Raw genomic sequence first — 26398 nt, 5'->3', positions numbered from 1 at the left:
TGCATTAGCTTTCTGATTTCTTGGTGTGATTTTCCTTAATGAGCTTCCATCTAGCATGTAAGCACAGACTAAAAATTGCAGTAGTGCACTCATTAAAATGTTATATCGACAGCCTAGTTCTAATACCACATATCTGGCAATGCTGTTCATATCCATTATTTCCCTTCAGACTGGTCACGCCTCCCAACCGCATATGGATATGCAGTATATCACAACAAGTTTTGTTATGTTTGTTTTCATATGCTAATGTGTAAAGGAAAATGTTGTAGCTATGCTAAATTCTAAATGGCACAAAGTTCTTTAATGAAAGGAAAATAATTGCAAATAGAATTCTAAACCTGTTATCATCTGTTAGGTCAGCTGTTGGCTGAATTTTATTCCATTATTCTTCATCAAAGATGTCTTGAAAGTTTGCCACTCTTTTCCAAGGTCTTGTTCAGTTTGTTCTCTCCATCATTTCCTTGGTCTACTTGTTGCTCTTTTCCCGCTTATCTCTAGCCCAAATGTCAATTTTTGGACCCTCACTCCTTCTTCTTCTTAAATATACAAGACCACAAGTAGGGGTAGTGAGCCTGTCTTTTACCCAGAGACCCCAGGTTCGATTCCCAGCCAGGTCGGAGATGTTTATGTGGATCTGAAGGCTGCTTTGATATCCACACAGCCTATATGAGAACAAATAAAGAGCTATTGATAGTGAGGTAGCAGGTTTGGTCTAGAAAACCAAGAATAACAACCAAGAGGACTCGCTGTGCTGACCACGTGTCGCCTTGTAATCTTCAGGCCTTTGGACTGAGCAGTGGTTGCTTGGTAGGCCAAGACCCATCTGGGCTCTAGTGCCAAGGGGTTTGTTGCACATTAGGTAACTGAAAAGTACATATATGCTAACAATAATGAAAAAAATATATTATATATTACAAGTATTACTTCTGTAAAAACAGAGGTTCTTGGGTGGATTTTCAATAACAATGAAACTATTTATATTTCTCCATGATATTTGTTTTTTTCGTTTTGCTGTTAACACTGTTCAAACATATCAAAGGGTTTCAGCGACACAGGGATGGAAAAAGGCTACGATTGGGAAGACAGCGGCTGTGGCCTTAACTAAGGAACAGCCTGGTATGAAAACTGGAAACCATGGAAAACCATCTTCAGGGCTGCTGACAATGGGATTTAAACCCACTCTCTCCCAAATGCAAGCTCACAGTTATGTGACCCAAATTATGCAGCTAACTCACTCTGTATTTCTGGATGTATAAGTGCCACTGAATATCCATTAAAACAACTATTTCTTGAATTCAGCTCAAAGAAGCTAATTGTTCTCTTTCCTTGTTAGAGTAGCTGGTTTAATACAGATACTGGGTGCATTTCTGAACACCTGTTCTAGCCATTTCATGTCCGTTTTTTAGTGCAACTGTGATGCATACTAGAACTAGCCAGTGTCAACAAACTTTTACAATTCTTACAAGTCCAGGTTTTAAAAATCAGAAGTCAATTACTTGCAGTGAAATACAAAGTTTAGTTCATGGACATGGAATGTCACAGCCGCTAAACTGCTTACCAAATGCTTGGCCGAGAGGGGTGTCACGACACACCACACCACACAAGATGGAAAGGAGCGTGTTGATGATAGAGTCCTGTGATTCTGAACTAGCCCTAGGCATCTCTAGTAACAATAAAGAGGAAGTACAATGAGCATATACAGGAACTAAGACTCACACAAAATTACAACACAACATTTCACAAGCAGCCAAAATAAAATGCAAGTTAGCAATAAGGTACACAAAAAATAAAAGGAAAAAGCAAGCTGAGCTCAATATACAGAATATGAACCTCACATAGCAATCTGGTGTTCCAAACAGCTGAAGCAATAGCTACAAATGAAACAATGGAACAAAACACACACACATGAACACTACTTCATTATAAAACAACACTTCAACAGAACTGCTAAGAGTTAAAACAATAAAAAGGTCTCACAACACAAAGCTCTGTTATGACACTACACAAGGAAAAATGATACTAGTTGCTACAATTAGCATCTCGTTAAATACACTTTGATATGGCATGTTTGTCTACAAGAATTGTTAACAACATTTTCCGTGATAAACACCACTATTAAAGTAACCAAACAAATGAATAAATGTCTGAGAAAACAGGACCTTGAAGAGTGTTTTATTCTTACCACGAAATAAAATGAACAGATGTAAAAAGTTCTCTCCAATAATATACTTGCATGGCAGATTTCTTTGCTGAGGAATTTCTTGTTACCAAACTTCATTCCCAGGATTTTTCTTTTTTTGAGTGGTGGGGGGTTGTAATTAACTTGAATTTCACAGAATTTTTTTCATAATAAATTCATTATACAGTAGAAATCTGTTATAGCGAGAATTCATAACAGCAAAAAAATTACTTGCTATAACGGATTGTCCTTATATCCGATTTTTGTATAAAAGTCCGAAAACCCACCATGCACATTAAAATCTGTATGAAATGGCAACCAGTTTGTTCAAAACTTGCGTTTCCGCAGATGATATCCACACTATGGCTTACTTGTTTGTTATTTTTCGAAATCCGATACTACATGAAAGTGTATGTTTAATTTCATGCTGAAAAAAAATATAGTACCGTATTTCTCCGAATCCACGATGAACCCCACTTTTACCTTCAAAAAAATTAAATCAGGCTCAAAAAATACTTTGTAAAATCATATGAATGCCTTTGTTGTACAGTAGGCCTACGCATTTTTGAACTATTTTTAGACGCAGAACATTAACTTTCGTCATGCCGTATCTTTTTTGTGGCTGCACAATTATTTATTTCCGCGGGTTTAAGGACCATTAACTTAAAATTGGCATCATAATACCAAAGAGAACCCATTGAAAATTTGCCGGCAATACTTATTCCATGCGTCTCTACAATACGACGATCCATCAGAAAATTATTCTTGCTGTCTATAAACCTATTACTTTTACTCTGCGTCAGATATAACCAGCTACCTCTACACGCATGTCTTGCTTGCCGGGTTCGGCCAAATTCAGCGGCTAGCAATGTATGGGCCTAATCGCGGACGTTGAAAGTCAACTAACGAGTTTATTGCACCATGGTATGGCCATTCCGCCCTTGCGTTTTTCGTACACATACGCAATTTCATCTTCAACTTCTTTAAAGCGTCCTTGTTGCGGACCACTGAATGTATTTTTTGTACAGTGTGGTACGCATTTTTTAGCTCTTTGTCTTCACGCTAACGCCAAATATTGGCTTTAGTTAGGTCTATGCCGTATTTTCTTGCAGCTGCACAATTATTCTACATTTCCGAGTGTTTAATAATCACTAACTTGGCAACATAATATCGACCAGAACCCGTTGAAAATTTGCCGGCACTTTACAATACTACTATCCATCATGAAAATATTCCTGCTGTCTATAAAACTTAATTTTACTAAGCGTCAAGTACAATAGACGCGTTATAACTCTGCCACTGAGTAGCTATGGCCTTTCTAAGAATTCGAAGGCTCGCATGTTTTGATGCCATTCTGCAGATTTGAGAAACGTTTTTGTAGAAGCTAATAGAACGCCATACTCTCTTCACTATTTCCTGAGATCCAGTGACATTACACACAGGCATTGTACAATGGGATGTCGCCGCTAGCGATGTAGGCTATAGTAAAGAGGCAGTCATTCATTGTCAACGAGTTTTGTGCGTGTGTGAGAAGCAGCAGCATGGTTACCACGGTAGTTGCCAGTGGTATCCATTAACTTACTGTCAGGCCGTGAATGCAAGACAACTCTCGAGTTTTCACATGAGATTCTGAGAAAAAAATGTCTTGGATTCGGAGAAATACGGTATCACTCCAGAGGTTTCTGTGGCAAACACTTCAGTTTTCTTCTTCAAACGGCGTCACCTAACCGTATATGTATCATGAAAACATATTTGAAACGCATATAGAGAAATGATAACCTACTTGCGAAAAGTTTACATGTAAATAGCCTTTCCGAAATTTAGCTAGACGCGAGAAGATATGAAATGTCCTCTGAAATCAGTGATGTACTCTGCCATATCCTGAGGTGTATCACGTTCTCACTTGATTTCCGTATATAACATTAATATCAAGATATCGTTTACTTCAGTCTTTATTTTTAACGAGTTAACAACTGCTATCAGCCACGTTATTTATGCATTTATTACAAAAACGTGTTATTCTCTTTCATTTCGAATTTTCTTTAAAGAACAGCAGTCAACGGGTATTACTAATCGACTCCAACATCACCTTTAAATGTCGACGAGAGAGCTCGCAAATGTACACAGTGAGAAAACTATACCGTACCGAAGATGATCTATTGCATTTTGTTGCAAACGTTTCAGTTTTCTTATTCAAACAGCGTCACCTATCCAAACTTTAGGTAAAAAAAAGTATGATGAAAACACACTTCAAGCGCCAGTAGAGAAATCTTCTCGCTATAAATTTTCATAATAGCCTTTTCGTCATTTAACTAGACGCGAGAAAATATAAACTAACCTCTGAAATCAATTAAGCACTCTGCCATATCTCGAGGTGTATCCCATTCTTACTTAAATGCAGTATTTAGCCTCAAAATTAAGCGGCCATTTAGTCAGCCTTAATTTTTTACGAGTTAACAACCGTTATGGACACATTATTTACGCATTTATTACGAAAATATGTTCTCTTTCATTTTGAATTTTCTTTACAAAAAAGCAATCGACAGGTATTACTAATCGACTCTGACATCGCCTTCGAATGTCGACGAGAGAACTCGCTAGTGCACATGGCGAGGAACGATGCTGAAGGTAATCAATCGCATGCAATATCATCGCTGGGGTGCATAAATATCGGTAACGGAAAATATCGCGCGCGCTTAATCTGTCGTAATAACGGATGCGTCATTGGTAGGGCTCTCGCTGTAACCGAAGGATGATACACCATTTAATATAGGAATTTTGAAGGGACAGAAAAAAGTCGTCGTTATAGTGGAGTTATGCCATACTCGCTATAGCGGACTTCTGCTGTACTTTGATTCTTTCTATGGACCTTAAGGGGGATAAAAACATTACTGTTGTTGTTGCTTCATCATCAGGCCTGAGTACTGGACTAAGTAAGTGTGTGAAGCTATTATCTGATATAATCTGCACTGATGTTGTGCCTGTGGCTGGTGCATATATTTGTTATTCACTGGGGCTAGGACTACAGTGGTCTCTGTATTAGTTACCATTCAGGCATTTGTTTGGAGTTTTTAAAAAATACATACAAAAGCATTTTTAGAATGCCTGAAAGGAAAATTTTAAGTACTTCTCTGCTTAGTTATGTTAACATATTCCAGTCCCAGATGATATTAAGAACTGACAAAACTTCCCTAATCTTCATTAAAGTCTAATTTTTTTACCATTAATCCTATATTACACAAGTTTAAAATCTCTTTTCTCTCCTACAATAGTTATCATCATTTATTTATATAGGGTCCAATATGCAAATGGTTCAGAAATTATAAAATACATAATACCTGGTTTAGCAATTATGAATGAATAACAAACATTGATAAAAATAGTAGTTATTAACTTTCACACAAAGCAAATAAAAGACCTATAACCTTCTTTAGTGGATTTAAACAATAAGAAAATAAACGTAGTGTCAGAAACAAAGTTTCTGAATTTGTGGCTACAAAATGACTTCAAATGGAACACACATCTCGACGAGATCAACTGTAGGTGCATTAAGTAAGAGCTGTTAGGGAATACAAAAAATATTAAAAACAATGGAATAAGAATATTAAAAAATACCAGTACAGGAACATACTATAATGCATAATTACACCTATTTTTCATCCTATCCTAAAATATGGAATAATTTCCTGGGGCAATTCTCCTGACTTGTGACAGTACATTTCAGATACAGAAAAGAGTAATAAGGAATACAAAGATTGAAAACATGTAGACCACTGTTCCAAAGTATGGTTATATTTCTGCTGTCCTGTGTGTATATACCAAAAGTCTATTGTTTAAGAAAATTTTAGTACTTGACACTGAAATGTTAAAGGAAATAATAATCTTAATCTTCTTCTCCTTCTCCTTCTTCCTCTTCCTCTTTTTCTTCTTCTTCTATGGGTCAACTATATTTCAGCCTTCCTTTTTCCCCAGTAGTTCTTCATCCTTAAGGAGTGTGCAAGTTTCTATTCCTACCAGCATTTACCCTGTGTAAGTTCCTATTCTTCTTCCTCAAATCCCTGTGTTTGGACTATAATTCTGATTTCATTCTGGTTTAGTAGATTTGGTCATCCTAGTTCATTAGTTTATACCACTTTCATCTAGTGGCCTTGTTTTGCAGAAATTTGTAATTTTATGGGCAAGTCTGCTTGAGTCCATTCTTCCTAAATGCCCTGCAATTTGGATTAATTGCAGTCCCATCATTTCTGTGATTTTGGAAACACTTTGATATATTTCACAATTACATTTAGGGTAATGAATTCCACTTTTAACTCTTGGCCCTAAGATTTTACGCATAATTTTTTCAGTTCCTAAATTGTCCCTTTAAATCTTTTTTTTTTTTTTTTTTGCAGACTAAGGGTTTCTGAAGTATATAGTGACTCTGGTTTAATCACTGTTATGTAATGTTGAATCTTACTGTTGTTGTAAACAATTTTTGTTAGTATCTTCTGAATTATTTGCATTAGTATTCTCAACAATCCATTCACCTAGGTATTTAAATTCCTTCATTTAGGAGATTCTACTAGTACCAATGTTGAATTTTCTGCAGTGCAGTTTCAATGTCAGTCATAAATTTTGTTTTTTCATAGATATTTGAAGTCCAATTTTTGCTGATTGTTCTTGTAGTAGGCCTACAGCAAGTTGTTTCTGTACATCCAGGATGTTTTTTGACAATTAGTGCCATATCATCAGCAAATGCTAGATAGTCAATTTTAATGCTTTTTTAAAATGTTTGGTACTAAATATCAAGATGGTTCACCTGCTTTTGTATATTCTCTGACAACTTTTTAAAGAGTAACTTATAACTGAAAAGTGATGGAGAGAGACAATCCCCTTGTCAGATTCCTGTGTTTATTTGGAATTCGTATCTAAATTCACTAATAATATTTTTCTTAGCTATTGTTTCCATGAGCATTTCTTTGAATTTCGTTTTATTATCAAGTCCAAATTCTGTTAATACTTTGAGAAGTGATTCACGATTTATGTTGTCATATGATATTTTTTTTAAGTCAATGTAGTTTTTGTTGATTGTGTTATGGAAATAAGATACTGAGCTTTTCAAGTTCCTTTCTGGAATTCAACTTGGTATTCACTGAGTTCTTGGTCCAGCTGATGCTCAGCACAGTTCACGAGGATTTTTGAAAGAATTCTATAAGTGATCTGCAGGAGAGTTTTTGCATTAGCCTTATTTCTTGTGTGTGTGTGTGTGTGTGTGTGTGTGTGTGTGTGTGTGTGTGTGTGTGTGTGTGTGTACTGGGTGTATGATCACCATTTCGCAAACTGTAGGAATTTTTAGGTTTGCCAAATTTTCAGTATAATGTCATAAATTTTCATAATGAAATTATCTACTGCATTTTTCCATACTTCTGCAGTTTTGGTCATCTCCTGCAGCCTTGATGATTTTCAGCGATTGAATGACTTCCTTAATTTCCTGGACGTTCAGTGGGATTGAATCTAGACTACTTTGGAAAAAGTTGAACTGAATCTTTTTTGGGGGGCAATTCACAGTTAAGTAGTTTAGAAAAGTATGTTGCAAGCATTTTACAATTAGTACCATTAGTGTGGGTGATTTCTCCATTTACATTGGTAAAATTGTATAATGGTGGGGGATATTTAGTTAATTTTTGTTTGAAAGTTCTGTAGTAATTTTGTGGTTTGACTTTCTTAAATTCTTTTTTTGTAGTTTGCAGTTTTAACTCTTCACTTTGTTTATGAATTTTGCTTGACTACTTAGTAACAATCTTCCTAATATTTTGAAGCTCTTGAAATGTGTTTGTCACGAAACCAATTATGCCAGGATTGTTGTCCAAGTTGTATAAATCTGTCAAATTTGTCTGGCCACCAAGCATGTTTCCTTATTCTAGATGGTGGTGTTATTTTTTCTGCCACTAAAGTTCTGCTTGTATTAGTGACCAATTCTGTGAATATAATTTTTCTGTTGCTTTCATAAATTGTATTTATTTTTAATATTTTCTACATCATATTATTACTGCAGAGCCTGTGTGGTAAATATTCTCTTTTTCTGGAATCATGTCAAGAAAGAATTTTGTAGGTATTAGATTATGAAATAAATTATCTTAAAAAATATAAAATATCAGATGTAACTCTACGCGGTGGACGAGTACCTGAGGACAGAAAAGATACTGTGGATGAAGTACAAAGTTAACTATACAGGGTGGCCAGAAACAGCATGAAACGAGTATATGAGCGTTATAGGGTTGGTCATACTGATATTTTTTTGTTTTTTGTTTTAATAAATCAATATCTCACGCCGTTGTAATTTTATCAGCTGTGAAGTTAGCCAGTCAGATCGCTTCACGGGCGAATTCAAATGGTCTTTGCGAGGCAGTGTTACTAAACCTGCACGTGGCTTAAGTCCGGCTTGAGAGTCATGCTAAGAATTGGGCGTTAAATACAAACACACAGTGCGTTATAGACGATGTCACTGTAGTGTACTTGATATCGCGTGAGCCTGTCAGCGCAGGGTCCGTGTTCAAATCCCTCTCCTGACGAAGATTTCCTTCGATTAGCCAAGCTGATGTTAAGCCACATGCAGGTTTAGCAACACCGCCTCGCAAAGCACATTTGAATTCGCCCATGGAGCCATGTGATTGGCTAAAGTCAGCAGCTAATAAAATGACAATGGTGCAAGATATTGAATTACTTTTTTCAAATTATTTATCAGTACGACCAACCCTCAAGCGCTCATACACGTGGTTCACATTGTTTCCGACCACCCTGCATACTTTTATGTATGCATGTTTTTATTTCAACAATAAAACTTGCACTTCTTATTCGTTCGATTTAGTTCTAAATGTAAGTTCTGTAAGAGACCAACGCATGCATTATTGATTCTATTAAACCATCATATGAGGCGTCTAGTATCAAAATCGGCCAAGTCACAAAATTTACGAAAATGAGTTAAGGTTATAAATTTGAAGTAGAAGTATAGCACTATCAGGTGAAACAAGAATATGCTTCAAAATCGTCCATGTCTTCATGTAATAGAGCAATGAATTGGCCAAGTCATGCAGCCAGTGAATTCAAAACCGGCCAAGTCAAGGAACGAGCGACAATCTTTATGATGCAGCATTATTGTTTGGAATCTTATGTTGTTACATTAAGCAACAATGGGATAATATCAGTAGGCAAAATCGTTCCTTGTAATGTATATTCTTTGAAGTCATAATATTTTGTTTTTGTTCGTTTGCAACACTGATTTACGTATTGGCGGGCTTCTTACCGTCATTGGCTCCAAAGCAATCCTATTTCCGGTGTGCTCGTATTTTGTCATTATTGTGTGCTGTAACGTGGATATTGTTCCGAGTGGTGAACTGAAAGATTTACGTTCATACCTTGAGAAATTGTACAAAATTGCAACAAAAACGGCCAAGTCAAAATTTAAATTAACAAAAAAGATAGGTTAATTATGAGTTAGATTTCTCAAAACAGCGGAACTTAAATATTAAACCATTAAGGATATAACTGTGAAAAAAAATCTTTGCTGACCATCATTGCTTTGTCTCTACAGGTTTTTCGTCCATATTGAAAAATATGCCTTGAGTGACTTGGCCGGTTTTGATACTAGACGCCTCATATATTTATAATATTACAATTAAAAATACACTATCAAAACCATTCAGGTTCAATAATTCTCTCTAGATCATCTTAATAGTTGACAGTTTTTTACATCTGTTCAATAAAATAATAGAACAAAGTGAAAAATCGTTCAGTTTCATCAAACGCTGCTTTTATTTGCCATGTTAATGAGTATCAACTTCCAAATTCTTGTGTATTTCAGTAACATGTCATTAGAGCTGCTCTACTTTCTAACGTTATGAAAGTACAAAACAATTCGGCGCCACTAAGCCAAATATATCGTGAAGGTAAACTAAAATCTGCATACCATAAGCAACTGCAGCCCATAGGAACTAAAATGTGCCACAAACCTCGAGGTGATCAGTGCTGGATTAGTGCTCCAAGAGGTACTTCTGGTAATATGGTAAAACTACATTCATTTTATACACATGCAAGTTATGAGGAAATGTGGATGATGGAGTGTTCAATTCAATAGAAACAAGCATTTAACTAACTCCAAACATAAGCCGAACTACCGACAACCAATTACAGTTGCATGACTATTTTGCATAACACTGTAACAGCAAATGATTAAAGATATGACTTAGCAGTAATCTGCATGGAACAGTATAATCCTCACCATAGGCTAATATAATGTGTGAGTAGACTCTCAACTATTATAAATAAATAATCTGAAAGGGAATATGCGTAAGTAAAGTGAACAACAAGTAACATTGGAAGACATCTTTCATTACTCTTTCAGAAATATAAAAAGAAGACTTACATAAGTTCCTGAAATAAAATCTGAATCCTAAATTACATTTATCTAAACAGCAATAATATATTTTGAGTATTAATGATCAAAAATTATTGTTACACATTTCTTTCTTCCATAATACAAAGGGATGTTATAATCATATTTATGTACACAACTGCTGCATACCTAACATTTTGTCTTGAAACTGAATATGCTAAATATAAGCACAAATTTGGAGCTTCTTTTCATCTATTATGACAACTATTTCCATCAAACAAATCTAGAGTCCCAGTCTCTCACAGGGAAATGTTAAAAAGTACAGATATAGAAAAACAAAATTGCCATTCATGGGTTTTTAAACTGATGCATTTATCAATTAGAAAGCTAAAGATCTTTTGAAAACTAATGTATATGGTCAATACGACAAGCTGTACCAGCACAGTTTGATGTGTGTTGCCATCACTCTCTTGCATGTTATAATAACATATCTTGATGTTCAAAGAATGTTAGTAATTTCAATACTGTTCATTTTGCCATATACTGTATTTAACCATAAACTCCTCTTGGAAGGTCTAGGTCATACTCTATTATGAATGCCATATCACAAAAAGTTTGAGCAGAATATGCACGCAACTTTCAAACCATCCTATGAACAAGATCGGATTGGTTAATTTAGGCACTACGTGGTAAACATCATCTCCCTTCCAGAAGCATCAAATAATTATATGACTTGTTAAATGCAAGAGCCCTGATGTTACAGAGCAGAAACATGAAAATAACAAAGAAAAATTCTAAATAGAACCAAGCTGAAAAACGTGAAACTTAATCTCCTATTTTCTCAATCAAGAAGTAGAACAGATTCGCATAGATTCTCCCAAGAGGCAGCCCACCAAAACCTATTTTGGAACAAGACAAATGCTTCCCAAAATTATACAATCTGTAAATGTTGAATCTCAAACTGACAGTATGAATAAATTAATAAATCTTTCAATACAGACTGTCCAGTTCACTGGCCTTGTGTGCTGGGTTCAATTCCCAGCCAGGTCATGGAATTTTCATTGTGAATGGTTGATTTCCTTGCCATGGGGACTTTGTGTTTGTGCTGTCTCTAACCTTCTTGAAACTCATACACGACAGTAACGTATAGCTCCTCAATATTTTAATTTAACAATTTTTTGTGGCTAATTCTAGCCTGGTGCAGCCCTTGTAAGGCAGACCTTCAATGAGGGTGGGCAGCATTTGCCGTATATAGGAAATTGCATGTTATTATGGTGGGGAATGGAGTTGTGTAAGCTGTATGAGTTGCAGGGATGTTGGGGATAGCACAAATACCCAGTCCCCGAGCCAAGAGAATTAACTATTTAAGTTTTAAATTCCCAACCCAGGCAGGAATAAAACCCAAGGCTCTCTGAATCGAGGGCCACTAGACAGACCATTCAGGCAAGGAGCCAGAAGTTCCCTGCAACACATGCCAGACACCATCCAGCTTTATCACAGGGATTAACTATGGATGACAGCATCAGACTAGTCATAGTCACATTAAATTATTATTAATATAACTATTTTGGAATGCAGCTGATCCAACAGTTTACTATTAGATGTCAGATGTGCAACCACAAAATGCTGACAGAGAACATATGATGTACAAACCAACTATTTCATACTTTTCAGATAAATTTCAAGTGAATGATCATAAGGTAACTTGTCTACTTTCAGAAATTATTTGTAAGGAATGCATAGCAATTATCATTTTTATTCACAGACCTAAGAATTCTAGTAATGACTGTATTTTTCAATTAAATTTAATATTATGGTACCGGTAGTTATTCTATGTTGCTCTGGCAAACACACTTTACATCAGATTAGATAAGTATAAATGCAGCTTTTATGTAAATAAATATGGTGTTCCATCAACCATACTTTCTATCAGAAAGCAAAAAGCATGGCAACTGAAATTTTAGAAGGACCTACAAATAAATGCAATAAATTTATAAAGGCAGAACAAAATAAATCATGGCTTTCATTGATAATCTAATCTAATTGAGAGTCTACTGTAGTTGAAAAATATTAACTGAGGAGCAATGAAGTTAATGATAAATGAACAAACAATGATTACGCTACTAATCTGAACATACTACATTTAAGAGGTACACTAATTTCTGTACAAAAGATTTTCATTAACATTGTATTTAGTAAAAATATACCATTTCTCAGAGCATAATCCAATATTTCCTTGAGCTCCATCCAATCAACTTCCATGTCTTCTCCAGCAATCTTAAGGAAGAATTCTTTTGCTTTGTCTTCTCCCTTCTGTTCCTCAGGTTCAGGTTCAACTGGAACCTGTAAACGACACACACACAGGATCACAACAAATACTGCACACACTGTAATACCGTATTCAGGTTACTGATCCAAAGTGATAAAAGATTCATCTCTTATCAAATAAGTAATGTGTGTGTTTTTAAAGTATGCACCATAACATAAAGGAAACAACCGTTTACATTTCAGAAAGCACGATATGCATCAGGATATATTTGAGGCACACGGTTCCAAAATCTGCCTTATCCATTTTTTATGAAAATTGAGTTCTTAGCCTATCTCTACAACTCATATGATTTAGCCTTATCCTAAGGTGTTTCTTCCAAAATCCGCCTTATCCAAAGATGGGGCACCGTAACTGGAATGTATCTCAAATAATACTCTATGAAGTAAGCATTAGTACGATGTTATTGAAGTTCCAGGTTCATGGTGTGTTCTTTGAAACTGTTGGCAAAACTATTCCCGATAATTTCGAGCCATTTTTTTTAATTATTATTTTTTTTTGCTAGTGGCTTTATGCCGCACCGACACAGATAGGTCTTATAGCAACTATGGGATAGGAAAGGCCTAGGAGCTGGAAGGAAGCGGCCGTGGCCTTAATTAAGGTACAGCCCCAGCATTTGCCTGGTGTGAAAATGGGAAACCACGGGTAACCATCTTCAGGGCTGCTGACAGTGGGATTCGAACCCACTATCTCCCAGATGCAAGCTCACAGCCGCGCGCCCCTAACCTCACGCCAGTTTATCATACTATGATTGATACTGAGGGTTTTTTTTAACTTGCTTTACGTCACACCCATGTCCGGTGTGAAAATGGGAAACTACGGAAAACCATCTTCAGGGCTGCCAACAGTGGAGCTCAAACCCACTATCCCCCAGATACAAGCTCACAACAGCGCATCCCAAACCGCGCGGGCAACTCACCCGGTGATATTGAGTTTAATCACAGACATTCATATCCTTCTATATTTTCATATAATGGACTTACAATATTTTTATGATTTCATAAAGCATAAATAGTACAAGAATGTTGATTATAATATCAATTAATGACGAAAATTATTATTGTAAAGTTTTAGCTGCGTTTGCAAATCCCGCCCTTATCACGATGACAGTTTCGAAACCCTCTTCATCCAATGCTGAGTTCCAAAACAAGCCTTATTCAATCTTAATTTGTAAATATCTTCCTTATATGTCGCAAACTGTATGCAGCTCTTCAATTATATCAATACATGTAACTACGTTGATATAATAAACATGAATAAATACTTTTATGAGCAAGAAACATTTTTCTTGTCTCCTGAAAAATTTGTTAAAATGGATAAGGCAGATTTTGGAACTGTGCACCTCATTTGTAACTATCTTCCTTCACTTTTCATAGCCTGGAGCATCTTTGGAAAGATATCCTGAAACTAGCTTTCTGTGGGACACACACAAGACTAAACCTGCAGCCACTGAATTAGGCAAGCGAGAAAAACTGTGCTGTTGTCATGTGGGAACGGCGAAGCAACAGATGGGTCGAGAGTCTCTTGTCTCTGAGCACGGACTGGCAACACTGATCGTGCAGTGCTGTCTAGTCGAAGTCAGTCCGCTTCAGGGACGTGTATTCTTTAAAGTAGTTCTCTTGTCTATCTTATGCATCCAATATAAAGTATTCAAGCATTTAAAGTTATATGTAAACCATAAACAAATAAAAATATGTTTGAAAAATGATATGGATTAATGCATAATCCGAAAGTACTCATCATCATGTCTTGTGCTCTGCGCTGGCGCGTGCAACCCGAATGACCACGGCTAGAGACATTTATATGGCCGCTTCCCAGTCATTTTCCAGGAAAACCAAAAGACCCATGGAAATATGTTTCAGATACAAAATATAAGAAGACTTTCTACATTTCTCCCCCACAGGCAACATTTTATTGGCTGGAGAAACAAAAATTAGGCCGCTTACTAAAAATTTCAATACATGATTTTACGAATTTAAATTTACTTATTCAGGTTATTATTCTTAATAAATATTTGAATTAGTTTATGTGGAAAATAGTTATACCACTGAAATCAGAAGTCTTTCTTGAAGCTTTTAGTATAATTTATTTTGCAACATTATAGGAGGTAACATCAGGAGCTTGGGAAAGAACAAACTGCCTCACACTCTGAAATGGTGTGTTCAATTAAGCATTTATTCACCAGTTGCTACATAACCTTGGCAACAGAGTAATTTCTCCGACCCGCCTAATTTAGTGGCTGCGACTATAGCATACTCCTACATTAGAAATTGGAACACTGCACATTATGGGAATGATTAATGAAAATGAGATCAAGCAATATTTATTTCTCTTCCAATGGTTTTCTCTTGATTGAAATACCAGTATCTTTTTATTCTGTAGATGTAGGCTTTCTCTAAAGAAATAAAATGAAGTCTATTTTTATGAAAACTGGCTTCTTTTAACATGAAACTTTTCCATTTCTATCCATTTCAGAGCCATTGGAATTGTTTGTTCCGTATGAATTTCTAAGCAGTCTGTCAGACTATCAGATAAAACTTTATACTGGTTTGTTTTCAGACAGATTTTGCTGAATGAAGGTGAAAGCTGCGTAGACTTATTCACAAGTTAGAAGTAACAGACATGTAAGTAGCGAGAATGACTGCTGGTACAAACTGGTGGGAAGAATGGCAGGAAGGTACTCAAAATGAGGAAATACAGTTTGTTATGAACAAACTCGATGGGTATGAGAGGCAAATGGAAGAAGATGGGTTGCCTATGAGAATTATGGACTGGGCTTAAGAGGGTAAGTGAAGTAGAGGGAGACCAAGGTGAAGATGGTTACTCATTTTTTAATGATTTAGTAACAAGAGGGTGAAACTAATTTATGAGTATATTCTAATATGTTTTGTTTCAAGTATAATACTTGCAAAATTATTTTAGAAATCGCATATAGCAACAGTTTTAAATAGGATGGTATATCTTCTTTTCTAGCTCAATCACACCTAAACTCTGGGCCAATTGAGCTGAAATTTGGTACGGATTACCTCTGATATTCAGTTACATAAAAGACCAATTTAATTTTTCAATAATTAACTTTTTTCTAAATTACACCCATTAATATGTAGGTATTTACTGATGTTGTGTACATTTTATCTGCTTAAAACCAAAATAATGGGCCATGTGCATTTTCTTTGTAACTAATATGTCATCAAAAAAATTCAGCTTTTATGTGTTAAAGCAGGCGTTTCAGGGACACCCGCTGGCCAATTCCTATTCAGTTGGGCTTTTGGCCAGGTTCTCTGCAAGTCCTGTTTATTCAGACTGGACACCAGAGTGCACGAAGGTTGCTGCTTCTAATTACATATTAACAAAAGGTACGAATCACCATCGCTAACTATCTTGTTTTTGCTAGTGGTTTAAAGTTGCACTAACACATCAAAGATTGTCAATGACAAGGACAGAAAAGGGCTAGGATTTAGGAAGGTAACATCCATGGCCTTAATGAAAGTACAACCCCAGCATTTGCCTGGTGTGAAAATTGGAAACCATATCACCAACTATCAGCTTGTTAACAGATGTACTGCTTTTCTGGGAGATACTACTCCTCTGCCTGTTTTTATCTCTGTAAATCTTTCCTTCACTTTTCCTTACAATGTTCTTACAACAGTAATTTACTCTTGTCTTGGATGAGGTACTGAAACAGCTCATTTCAGCACAATAAAACATGATACATGCACACTGGTATGGCATTTTACATGATATTCTCGAGTCGTGCAGAGGTTAAGGCACATGCAATGTTAGAGAACTTTAAAATGATTAATGAAAAGTTATTATTGTTAGTAAGAATGTGAAGTAAAAGAGTCATAAGAAAAAAAAAAAACACACTGTACAAAATTTACATATTTTGGAGCAAGCAAAATAAAAAGTATTCCATAATGGTGAGGAGACAACACCAGAAGAAAGATGACAAACAGGAAAGCAACTTTTATTCATGTGACACTAAGTCATTAACACAATGGCCAAATGACTTGTCTGCCTTTTGACATACTGCCACATAAGTTACAGATGCTAAATCATACGGCCACCTTCCCACTAGGTAACACCAGTGGCTTTGACCCCACCATGTGCCTACACTGTGTGCTGTTTAGTGAAAGATCATCCGCAGTCTTGGCTGGATGGTATCCATAAATGCAACTGTTGCATTCAAGCAAGGCCAAATCGTAGGTACAAAACAAAGTAGACAAACATTAGCAGCCATAGCTCACGAGCCAGAAATATTTACAGTTCCTAAGTAATGGAAAGAAAACATACCAGGACACCAATTGTAAATCCTCACAGAACATGTTCATCATCATTTAAAGAGACTGCTACAGACAAGCTGTGAAAGCATACGTGACAATATTTACAAATAATGAAGAAGTTCAACAAGCAGCAACAGCTCTCTCCTAACATATAGTGCAATGTGAACTGAAGTGAACGGAGCTTGAAAGTCGCCACCCAACATGAAACCATAGTGATGATGATGATGATGCTTGTTGTTTAGAGAGGCCTAACATTGAGGTCATTGGCCCTAATGATACGAAATGAGACGAAATGTTACGACAAATTAAAAGTCCAAAATCCTCCACTGACCAGAATTCGAAGCGGGAGGATGAAGAATGAAAGGATGGATGGATATGAATCTAAAAATATCAGTGAAACCGACCCACAGTGCCTCAAGTGCACAGAAGCTGGCACAGAACAATAGTATTACTGGCCAAGGGACTGCTTCTACAGCACGATGCTGAATCAATTATACTTTTAGTCGAAACGGGTCCAAAATCCAGGTCATTGGGCCCTCATAATGGTACTTATCGCTAGGAAAGTAGAACCACGCTATTTGTAATTTGGCGATACTAATCAAAAGTAGCATAGACTCACGGTATTCCATACATTATGGTACTATTCACAGGTAGTGTAATGCGCACATGTAACACAGACCTATGGTGTTTTGCACATTACGGTGCTATTTACAGGCAACGCAAACCTATAAAGGCAATGCAAACCTGTGGCATTCCCCACATAAGTGGACTAACCATAGGGACCCGAACTATCCCATGGTATTCCTCACATAGTGGAAACTAAGCATAGGCAAGGCAGAAGCATGGTGTCGCTCATCTCATGGTGTTGCTCATGTAGGGGTACGAATTACAGGCAATGTAAGATCCTCATCCTGATTCACACACTGTCTCTACTAATCACAAACCTAGTGCATACCTAACATAGTGGTACTATGCGCAAGTAACTGTGACCCATGGTGTTCCCTGCGTGATGGTACTAATTACCAGTAGTCTCATGGTTCTAAATTGATCATCCCTTGGTTGCCCCTTTTAGTTGCCCCTTACAACAGGCAAGGGATACCACGGGTGTATTCTACATGTGCATCCCCCACCCGCAGGGGTAGTGTGTTTGGTCCGCGAGAGATATTTTATTTCCCTCAAGTCCGTCGGCAAGCCGGTTAGGAACCCCCTATCCACCACCTGGGACGCACCACATGGGAGTATCACCTCCCCCACAAAACCATAGTCAACCAAGGAATGCTTGGAACAAACAGTACCTTTGTTGGAACCTAGAAATGTGGAAAAACTCTTGCATGAAGCGATAAGAGCCGATTTGTTCTGTTTACAAGAGGATGGGACCGTCAAGGCCTTAATACAGGAATGATTCTGGATGGTAATGGATTTCACCAAGACATCAATGCAATGCCACAATGAGTCAATATGTTCAACAGCAACTACAACAGGAGGGCAGTTTGATCACCATGAATGACTCGCAAAAAAAACAGATCTGACCTGATTGAGAAATTCTGAGAAGAATTAGAAAAACGGGGATGGCTCCTTGACCAGTTACACAGGTGTCTGATGGAACTGAATGTCTCTGTCGACAAATGTCGAACCTGATAACACTTTCACAGCAGGTTATAGGAGTCTACTGTGCCAAGGGTGCAAGTGTCAGATGTTGAGATAGTGAGAAAAGTCATTTGGCTGCTGTGTTTACCATGATTATACTCTTTTCTGACAGAAATAGAAGAACTGAATTTCAAAGATTGCTTCAGCAGTGAATCTGATCAATATATATCCCAAATTTATTCTCAATGTTAATATACTCTACTTACTAAGATCTTTCTTTGGGGATGAAAATTGTAAGTCATATTCACAAGTAATCTTGAATATATTTTTTGACAGTCATCCTTAGATCTGTATAGTGAAACCCTTCCTCATGGACACTCCTTATATGGACAAATAATTATGACCCAAATGAAATAATTATAATTTAAAATCAACCAGCAGTTTAAGAGTCATAAAGCTTGCTTTATCTGTTGACTGCAGAGAGAACTGGGATTTCAAAATCTAATACAGTGAACTGTGTGTTAAAAAAAAATGGAAAAATTAGTTTTGTGGATTGTACAGAAAAGTACTGCATGTCTAGAAGACAACGAGGGACCCACTACAGTGTACCTTCTAACTCAGCTGTCTACCCCTCCAGTACCATTAGCCAGAAACGAGTGAATAAAGAAAGTAATAAAATGTTACCTCACTGATGAGTCCCAAGTCCAGTTGTGTGATTAATTCAACATATACCATAACTTTATTTTTCTATTCACTCACTTATCAGTTGTTTCGGTCTAGAGTGCCATGGCAATTAAACGTAGTTTGACAATCCACAAAAATAAAGTTGAGGTTACCAAGTGTGCAGAATAAACTACATTCAGTGTTAATGTGTTTGCAGATAAATTAAGTGTAAGAAACAAAGAAGTAAAATTTTGCAACAGAAAGACTACTTATGAAGGTAGTGGCAAGAAAATTGTGATGAGAAGACGAAAACTAAATTTCAAAAACCTTAAGCTCTTGCTATCAACAGATTTATGTTTGAGCAGTCTTCAGCAACAAGAAGTACTTAAAGTAGTCAGTTTAATTTAATAAGCGACTGTATACTAATGAATATCAAAAAATTTACAGTTAGATTAGGCAACCTCCCTCCCAATAAAGGACACCTTCCACAACTTTACAATGTTCCAAAACAATTCTAAAATTCTTTATGTAATTACCAGTCAACTGTAGAAGGCAAGCATTTTAAAATCCTTAACAAGAATACTATTTACACAAAGAGTTAACATGTGATTGTCATATTTTCTTCAATTCATCCAAGAAACACAAACACTGATATCTGGAAATAGCTTTAAGACAATAAGAGCCAACTAACATGAAGAACCATGATGGAAATAACTTTCTGGATGATTTCTACCACAAAACTGATTACAGTATACAGTGGTTTAACAAGCAACTGTAATAAAAAAAATTATTTAAAACAACAATTGACTGCCATGCTACATCATGTCTGGATCAAATTCAGTCTTAGTCATACCACCAGGTATAAAATTAGAAACTACTCTTGGAGTTTGTTCATCTGACATCACACATCATCAAATTTATCAACAAGAAAATCATTCACTTATCCTGTTTTTTATGAACAGTTTATTTCTGGATGAAGTACATACAGAATGTATTATATTTCAAACAATACACTGTCAATTCAAATACATCACACTCAATGGGAATATTTGAAAAAAAGACACACAAGCTAAGTTGATCAAACTTAATAAGAAAATTGTGGACAGACACAAACATACATACTGATATGACGTATAACTTACTGTTATAGTACTGCCAATGTGGTCATGATACCCAGAGAGACCCTATAAGTTGGTTTTAAGGTGAAGATTAGTTACAAGCAAGCAACATAATATATAAGCTGCAGCAGATACCAAAGAACACAGTGTTTAGATAACGCAATTGTACTTGTGAGCTAATATTATGAACAAAAATATAAGAAACGTAAATGCTCTAAAATCTAAATCTAAAGGCAATACATTATAGCTGTTATATGCAGCACTAAATTTGTTACTACTCCTATTGCCAGCAGCATGGGTTTATAAGTTGTTTTGTTTATGAATCAGATGCACAATATGTATGTTTACACTCCTTTTATGGAATTTAGCAAAAATAAAAGGAAACTAGAGCAATTAAGAGTAAACACTTTTTGGTAATAATTTACTGCCGGGTGGCTGGATGAAATCACTAGATGTACATAAATCATCTTTTCCCAGTGCATTGTGGTTAGCACAAAATATGGATTTAAGCCCAGTTCTATGGCCAGGTGCACTTCCTGCTGTCAACATTATCTAGAGGGATATGTTCAACTATTACATATTTCTGTGGTAGTGTGTTGCGGGTAAAGGAAGAGGTGTGTATAAATAAAATCACCCAGTCCTCAAACAAGAGGAATTAACCAAACGCATCTAAAAATCTCCAGCCCAACCAGGAATTGAACCCAGGGCCCTCTAGACTGAATGCTATTGCACAGCCATTCAGCCATGAAGTCTGACTTCTTTGTCTACATACATATCAACGATTAACATCATGAACAGCTTAGACCAGGGCCTGTCAGGCTGCATGCACCTGCTGCATGCACTGTGCAAAAGACGACTTTGCTTGGTTGACCAGAGTGCAGACCCTCACTCCTCGATTTGGAGCAATAGCGCTGTCTCTCTCTTTTCTCACACCTATCTCGCTTGCTCCCCTGTCTCCCTCTTCCTCACTTGCTCCTTAGCGCTCCAAATCCAAGCTGAGTTGAGCCGAGCTTAGCCGAATAGTCCAGATACGAAGTATTGGTCCGAGCCGAGCGGGACCGATGCACTGTGCACAGGAACTCAGCGCCGCTGTTTGCACACGTGAGATTTTGGGCGTTTGAGAGGCCCTGGCTTAGACCACGTTACAGTATGATCAGTTTAAAGACTGCCTTTCTGAAGACTGACTCACAATATTAGTCCAAGACTTCTTTAGAGATCAAGAGTCTATTAATATTGTTACAAATGCTTTAAATTCTAGAACCAAAAATAAAATTCTCAGAACTTAACATCTTCACATTATTCACAGTTCGCGCCTCCACATGTTTCGGCTGGATGGCCTCAGGAAAATGGCTACATCAGATTCAGAAGGTAGTCACCTAGAAGGCAGTGACAAATCGGTATTTGCAATCACCCAAACATACACCAGCACGCAAGAATATGATCAAACATAGCCAAGTCAACTACATTGCAACATACAATATTAATTCTCTGCTAAAAATTGGAAAACCCAAGAACTTTATGGATGAATTAGATAAACAAAAAATTTGAATAGAGGAGTTCCATTAGATGAGAAAAAAACATGATGGAAGAACCATTTGAATCTCAAGGATACAGAATTAATAAACAGAAACCTGGACAAGGGGTCATGAAACAATACCCCCAATTCGGAACAGAGTTTATAGTATGGCATGAAACAAGGAACAGAGTTTACAGTGAATGTAAAAATACTAGAGTCTATGATTTTCAAGCCATCTCACGAAAAATCACAAACAAACAAAAAAAAGAAAATTTGAACAGAGGAGCTCCATTAGATGATAAAGAACATGGCCCTGAGGTTCAACCAAAAATGAGTACCAGGTTAATTCCTAGAGCCGAGCTTACAGATAGAGGTAGCCTTGAAGAAAAATAACAATCTTCATAATTATCATAAAATATTTGAGAGATGCTGGTTCAGACCACTATAGTGAAATTCACAATTGAACTCTCACCTCTAAAGAAGAAGAAACCAAATCCAACAAAGAAAACATGAATTATGACCCATGCCAATTAATCAAAAATGACAAATTTCAAGAAAACTACATGGACCATAAAATTAACACATGATTTAGAAGAATCAATACCATTTCTGAAACAAGTTAAAAATTTAGCCTGCTTTAAACCCACATAAAGGACATGCCTGGTGGACTTTAGATGTGATAATATTCATGAAGAAAGATATCAGGCATGGTTAAAATTTCAAACCTACAAAACAGAAAAAAAATGCCATCAACCTCAAAAATATCAGAAATTCACCCAAATGATCAGGCAAATAAAGAGAATATCAGAAAAATCTAATCAACTTAATACAAGAAAATTAACACAAAACCAAATCCTTGGAAGGCAAGTACAAAAACATGACCTCACCTGCATTAATGTGAAAAGCGAGGACAGAAAAATGGCACATAGGAACAAGGAAAATGTTGAAACCATGGCGAAAGCATTCAATAAAGTTTTAAACTGCAAAGAAGCCAAAGAACTTTTTTTAAATGAACACAAACATCCCAAAAAAAACATGGCCCTGAGGTTCAACCAAAAATGAGTACCAGGTTAATTCCTAGAGCCGAGCTTACAGATAGAGGTAGCCTTGAAGAAAAATAACTGAATCTTCATAATTATCATAAAATATTATAGAAAGATTCACAGTTTCATATGAAGAAAGCAAAGATTGGAAACTTCAACCCCAAAAAGGATCTTCCATTAACCACAATCTTGCATTTTACTTTGGAGTCCAATCCTGATCTTAAATATCATTAAATTAAAAAAGAATTGCTATATGACCTTCCACATTTGAGAGTCTATTTAAAAAAGGTCTCAAGCGAGTCAATTTTTGCATACATTTTATACTTTTCCAAATTTTCCTCACTATCAGTATCCTCATTCTCAATTTCTTTCGACACTCTAGGTTAAAATTGCAGTATAGTGCCTAATACATTTCAACAGGAAGAAGACTTGATCCAAACAAAAATTCCTCCCTCAACATACATGACAAATTTATAAATGAAATATTTCTAGTTTCCTTTCATCCTTTAATTTCATAAATTTTGGATAGAACAAATTTTCTTGGCTGTAACTGTTCATACAACATGTATGAAGTACTGTATATAAATTTCTCTATAGAACTAGACACATTCTGCTAGCAATGTTTGATGCATACATAATTCCACTAGCTGTGCAGAACATTATTTTTAGAACAGATTTATTTACCTTAAAGCTCCATTTCAGTGCATGCATAATTCTGTCAGATACGATGTTAAGAAATATCAAAGCAGAAACTAGGAGAACATGTTGAAGTATAGTAAAAGGGAAGGTGCTGCAACACTGTTGAAAACTCATTTCTCAACTCATAACATGTGTATACAATAACAAGTCTGCCATATATATTACCATGTGAATTAATCAGAATGGCAACATAATGCTACACATTGTTTATGCTTTGATGCCACACATTTTATGCACTGTTTGTTCACTGACTGAATAGAAATTGCTCTATGTGAGGACTGTTTTAGGTTAAAAGTGCATTTATTTGCACTTTCAAGGAATTTTTAGTTTACTGTACTTTGTGAGATTTGTAATATCTGTATTCAATGGATATAACTGTCAGGAAGTGTAGTGTTATTGAAGCATTATCACAGAACACTTCTAAAACAACCGGGTGAGTTGGCCGTGCGCGTAGAGGCGCGCGGCTGTGAGCTTGCATCCGGGAGATAGTAGGTTCGAATCCCACTATCGGCAGCCCTGAAGATGGTTTTCCGTGGTTTCCCATTTTCACACCAGGCAAATGCAGGGGCTGTACCTTAATTAAGGCCACGGCCGCTTCCTACCAACTCCTAGGCCTTTCCTATCCCATCGTCGCCATAAGACCTATCTGAGTCGGTGCGACGTAAAGCCCCTAGCAAAAAAAAACTTCTAAAACACAGAGTGATAACTACAAAATTTTGTGTCAATGTAGGCACTGTAAACTGAATTATTCAGCAGCACATATAGACTGACTAGATTTCACACAAGAGTAGGAGAAACTGTGGCAGGAAACAGAAAACTAAAGAAGCAAATGAAAGCCCCAGCTCACCACTGAGGAGTGGGATCTTGAAGTGAGCAACAGGTCACTGCGAGTAAATAATACGAGTATCCACTGTAGGAAAGCCTGCAAACCTCCAAAGAAACACCCAATAAGAGAAATGCACAGCAAATGTCTCTTGCAAGCACATAATCATCAAATTGGGATAACAGAACACTGAAAGAAAGTACTTTTCTTTGATGAAATTCACTTGAAAGAGCAGAGCTGCTACTAAACCAATCTGACATGGCTAACAAGCCGTAAAGATAATTTCTTCTTTATTCATTGAGACTTCGGCCATGAAAGCTTAAGCAGTTATATAAGGAGTAGAAGGTTCAATGTGTGCATTGTATGAATAATGAGCCAACTAATTCAAGTACATTTGCAATAGACCATGAAATACACAGTGAAAACGTGCTTTGGGGGTGTTTGTCGCATGAATGTTTAGGATCCTAATGCCAATCAATGGCAAGATGAAAAGTGACCAGTACATAGAGTACTAAAAAGGAGAGTTCTTCATGAGCTCCAGTAAAGGTTTCCAGATGGTTTTGCAATTTGCAACTGGCTTTATGTCGCACCAATACAGACATGTCTTATGGCGATGATGGGATAGAGCAGGGTTAGGAATAGGAAGGAATTGGCCATGGCCTTAAAAGGTACAGTCGCAGCATTTGTCAAGTGTGAAAATGTGAAAACATAAAAAACCATCTTTGGATGCCAGCAGTGGGTCCAAACCCACTATTTCCCAAATTTAATAAATAATGTACTAGTGTATAAGAAGAACTAATTTATGTTGGCTTATGTGCACCGAAGTTTGATATTCTCTTGGTACTGAGTTATGAAATAGAATATAACAAGGTCATAAGACTGGTAAAATATGAGGGGAGGTATATTGCAAGTACATTGTTTAAAATCTACTGTAGCGTCCGTTATGGTGGTGCCGTCAATACAAATTTGGATATGATAATGTGTTGGGGCTGCAATTACTTTTTTTTTCAGCAGCTGAGATAAAGAACATGCTCACTGCATGCCAATGACAATTATCAACATTCTCATTTCAAAAGGCGAAAGGCAGCAGCAATTTTTTTCTTCATTGACCAATTACTTACATACATACATACATACATACATACATACATACATACTGTTCTCACATAGAAGAAGTTTAATGTAACTACAACTGAACACCATTATCACCATTACCTGCATGCATAGAAATGGAGCTTAAGAAGAATGATAATAATTATATCAGACATGCATAACTAGACTAAATAGGGCATGCTGCCAAATCACATGAGTTTATAAAGACAAAGAAGCTCTTAAATTAACTAGCCTACATTAGTAAAACTGGCAAGACATTATCCTATCAATGCATATGAAAATCATATGGAATATTACCATGCAGAGCACACTATTTGTAAAAAGAATGAATATTCTAAAAGGCTTTCAGAGGAGTGAATCAGTGATGGGTAAAGTAGAAGAGAAAAGTAATTCAGCTGAAATACAGTCACTTGAAAAATATGTTACTCAATTTTACATTTTCAACTATCAGTAAAATTACAATAACAATTACTTCACCAAACACCATTCTTAAGGAAATCACTGACATTTTTCTTTTTTGCATGGGGCTAGAATGATATAAAAGTTTGCAAAGAAAAAGATGTTACTTCGTCTTGTTTTTCTTGTTTTGTTTTGTTTTTAGCATGAGGACATTCTGATCAGGGGAGAAAATGGAGCAGAAGTCCAGGAGAAACTAAATCTTTGAAATGGCAAGTTTA

General features: G+C 36.4%; 1 protein-coding gene across 7 annotated transcripts in view; it reads right to left on the bottom strand.

The window, feature by feature from the left end:
• The window catches only part of LOC136877476 (calpain-B), a 653760-nt gene that overhangs the window by 54890 nt on the left and 572472 nt on the right, over nt 1–26398 (bottom strand). For 4 of the 7 annotated variants that reach the window (XM_067151546.2, XM_067151553.2, XM_067151549.2 and 1 more), the window contains 3 exons: nt 20552–20593; nt 12758–12893; nt 1559–1663 (listed from right to left, as the gene is read on the bottom strand). In XM_067151546.2, the coding sequence (XP_067007647.2) occupies nt 1559–1663; nt 12758–12893; nt 20552–20593 (283 nt within the window). The remainder of the gene's footprint in view (nt 1–1558; nt 1664–12757; nt 12894–20551; nt 20594–26398) is intronic. The other 3 variants (XM_067151550.2, XM_067151547.2, XM_067151552.2) reach the window with 3 other exon arrangements.

This window comes from Anabrus simplex, chromosome 7 (assembly GCF_040414725.1).
Source record: "Anabrus simplex isolate iqAnaSimp1 chromosome 7, ASM4041472v1, whole genome shotgun sequence".
NCBI lineage: Eukaryota > Metazoa > Arthropoda > Insecta > Orthoptera > Tettigoniidae > Anabrus > Anabrus simplex.
Note: the sequence above shows the minus strand (reverse complement) of the source record. Positions and strands in the feature narration are given on the sequence as shown.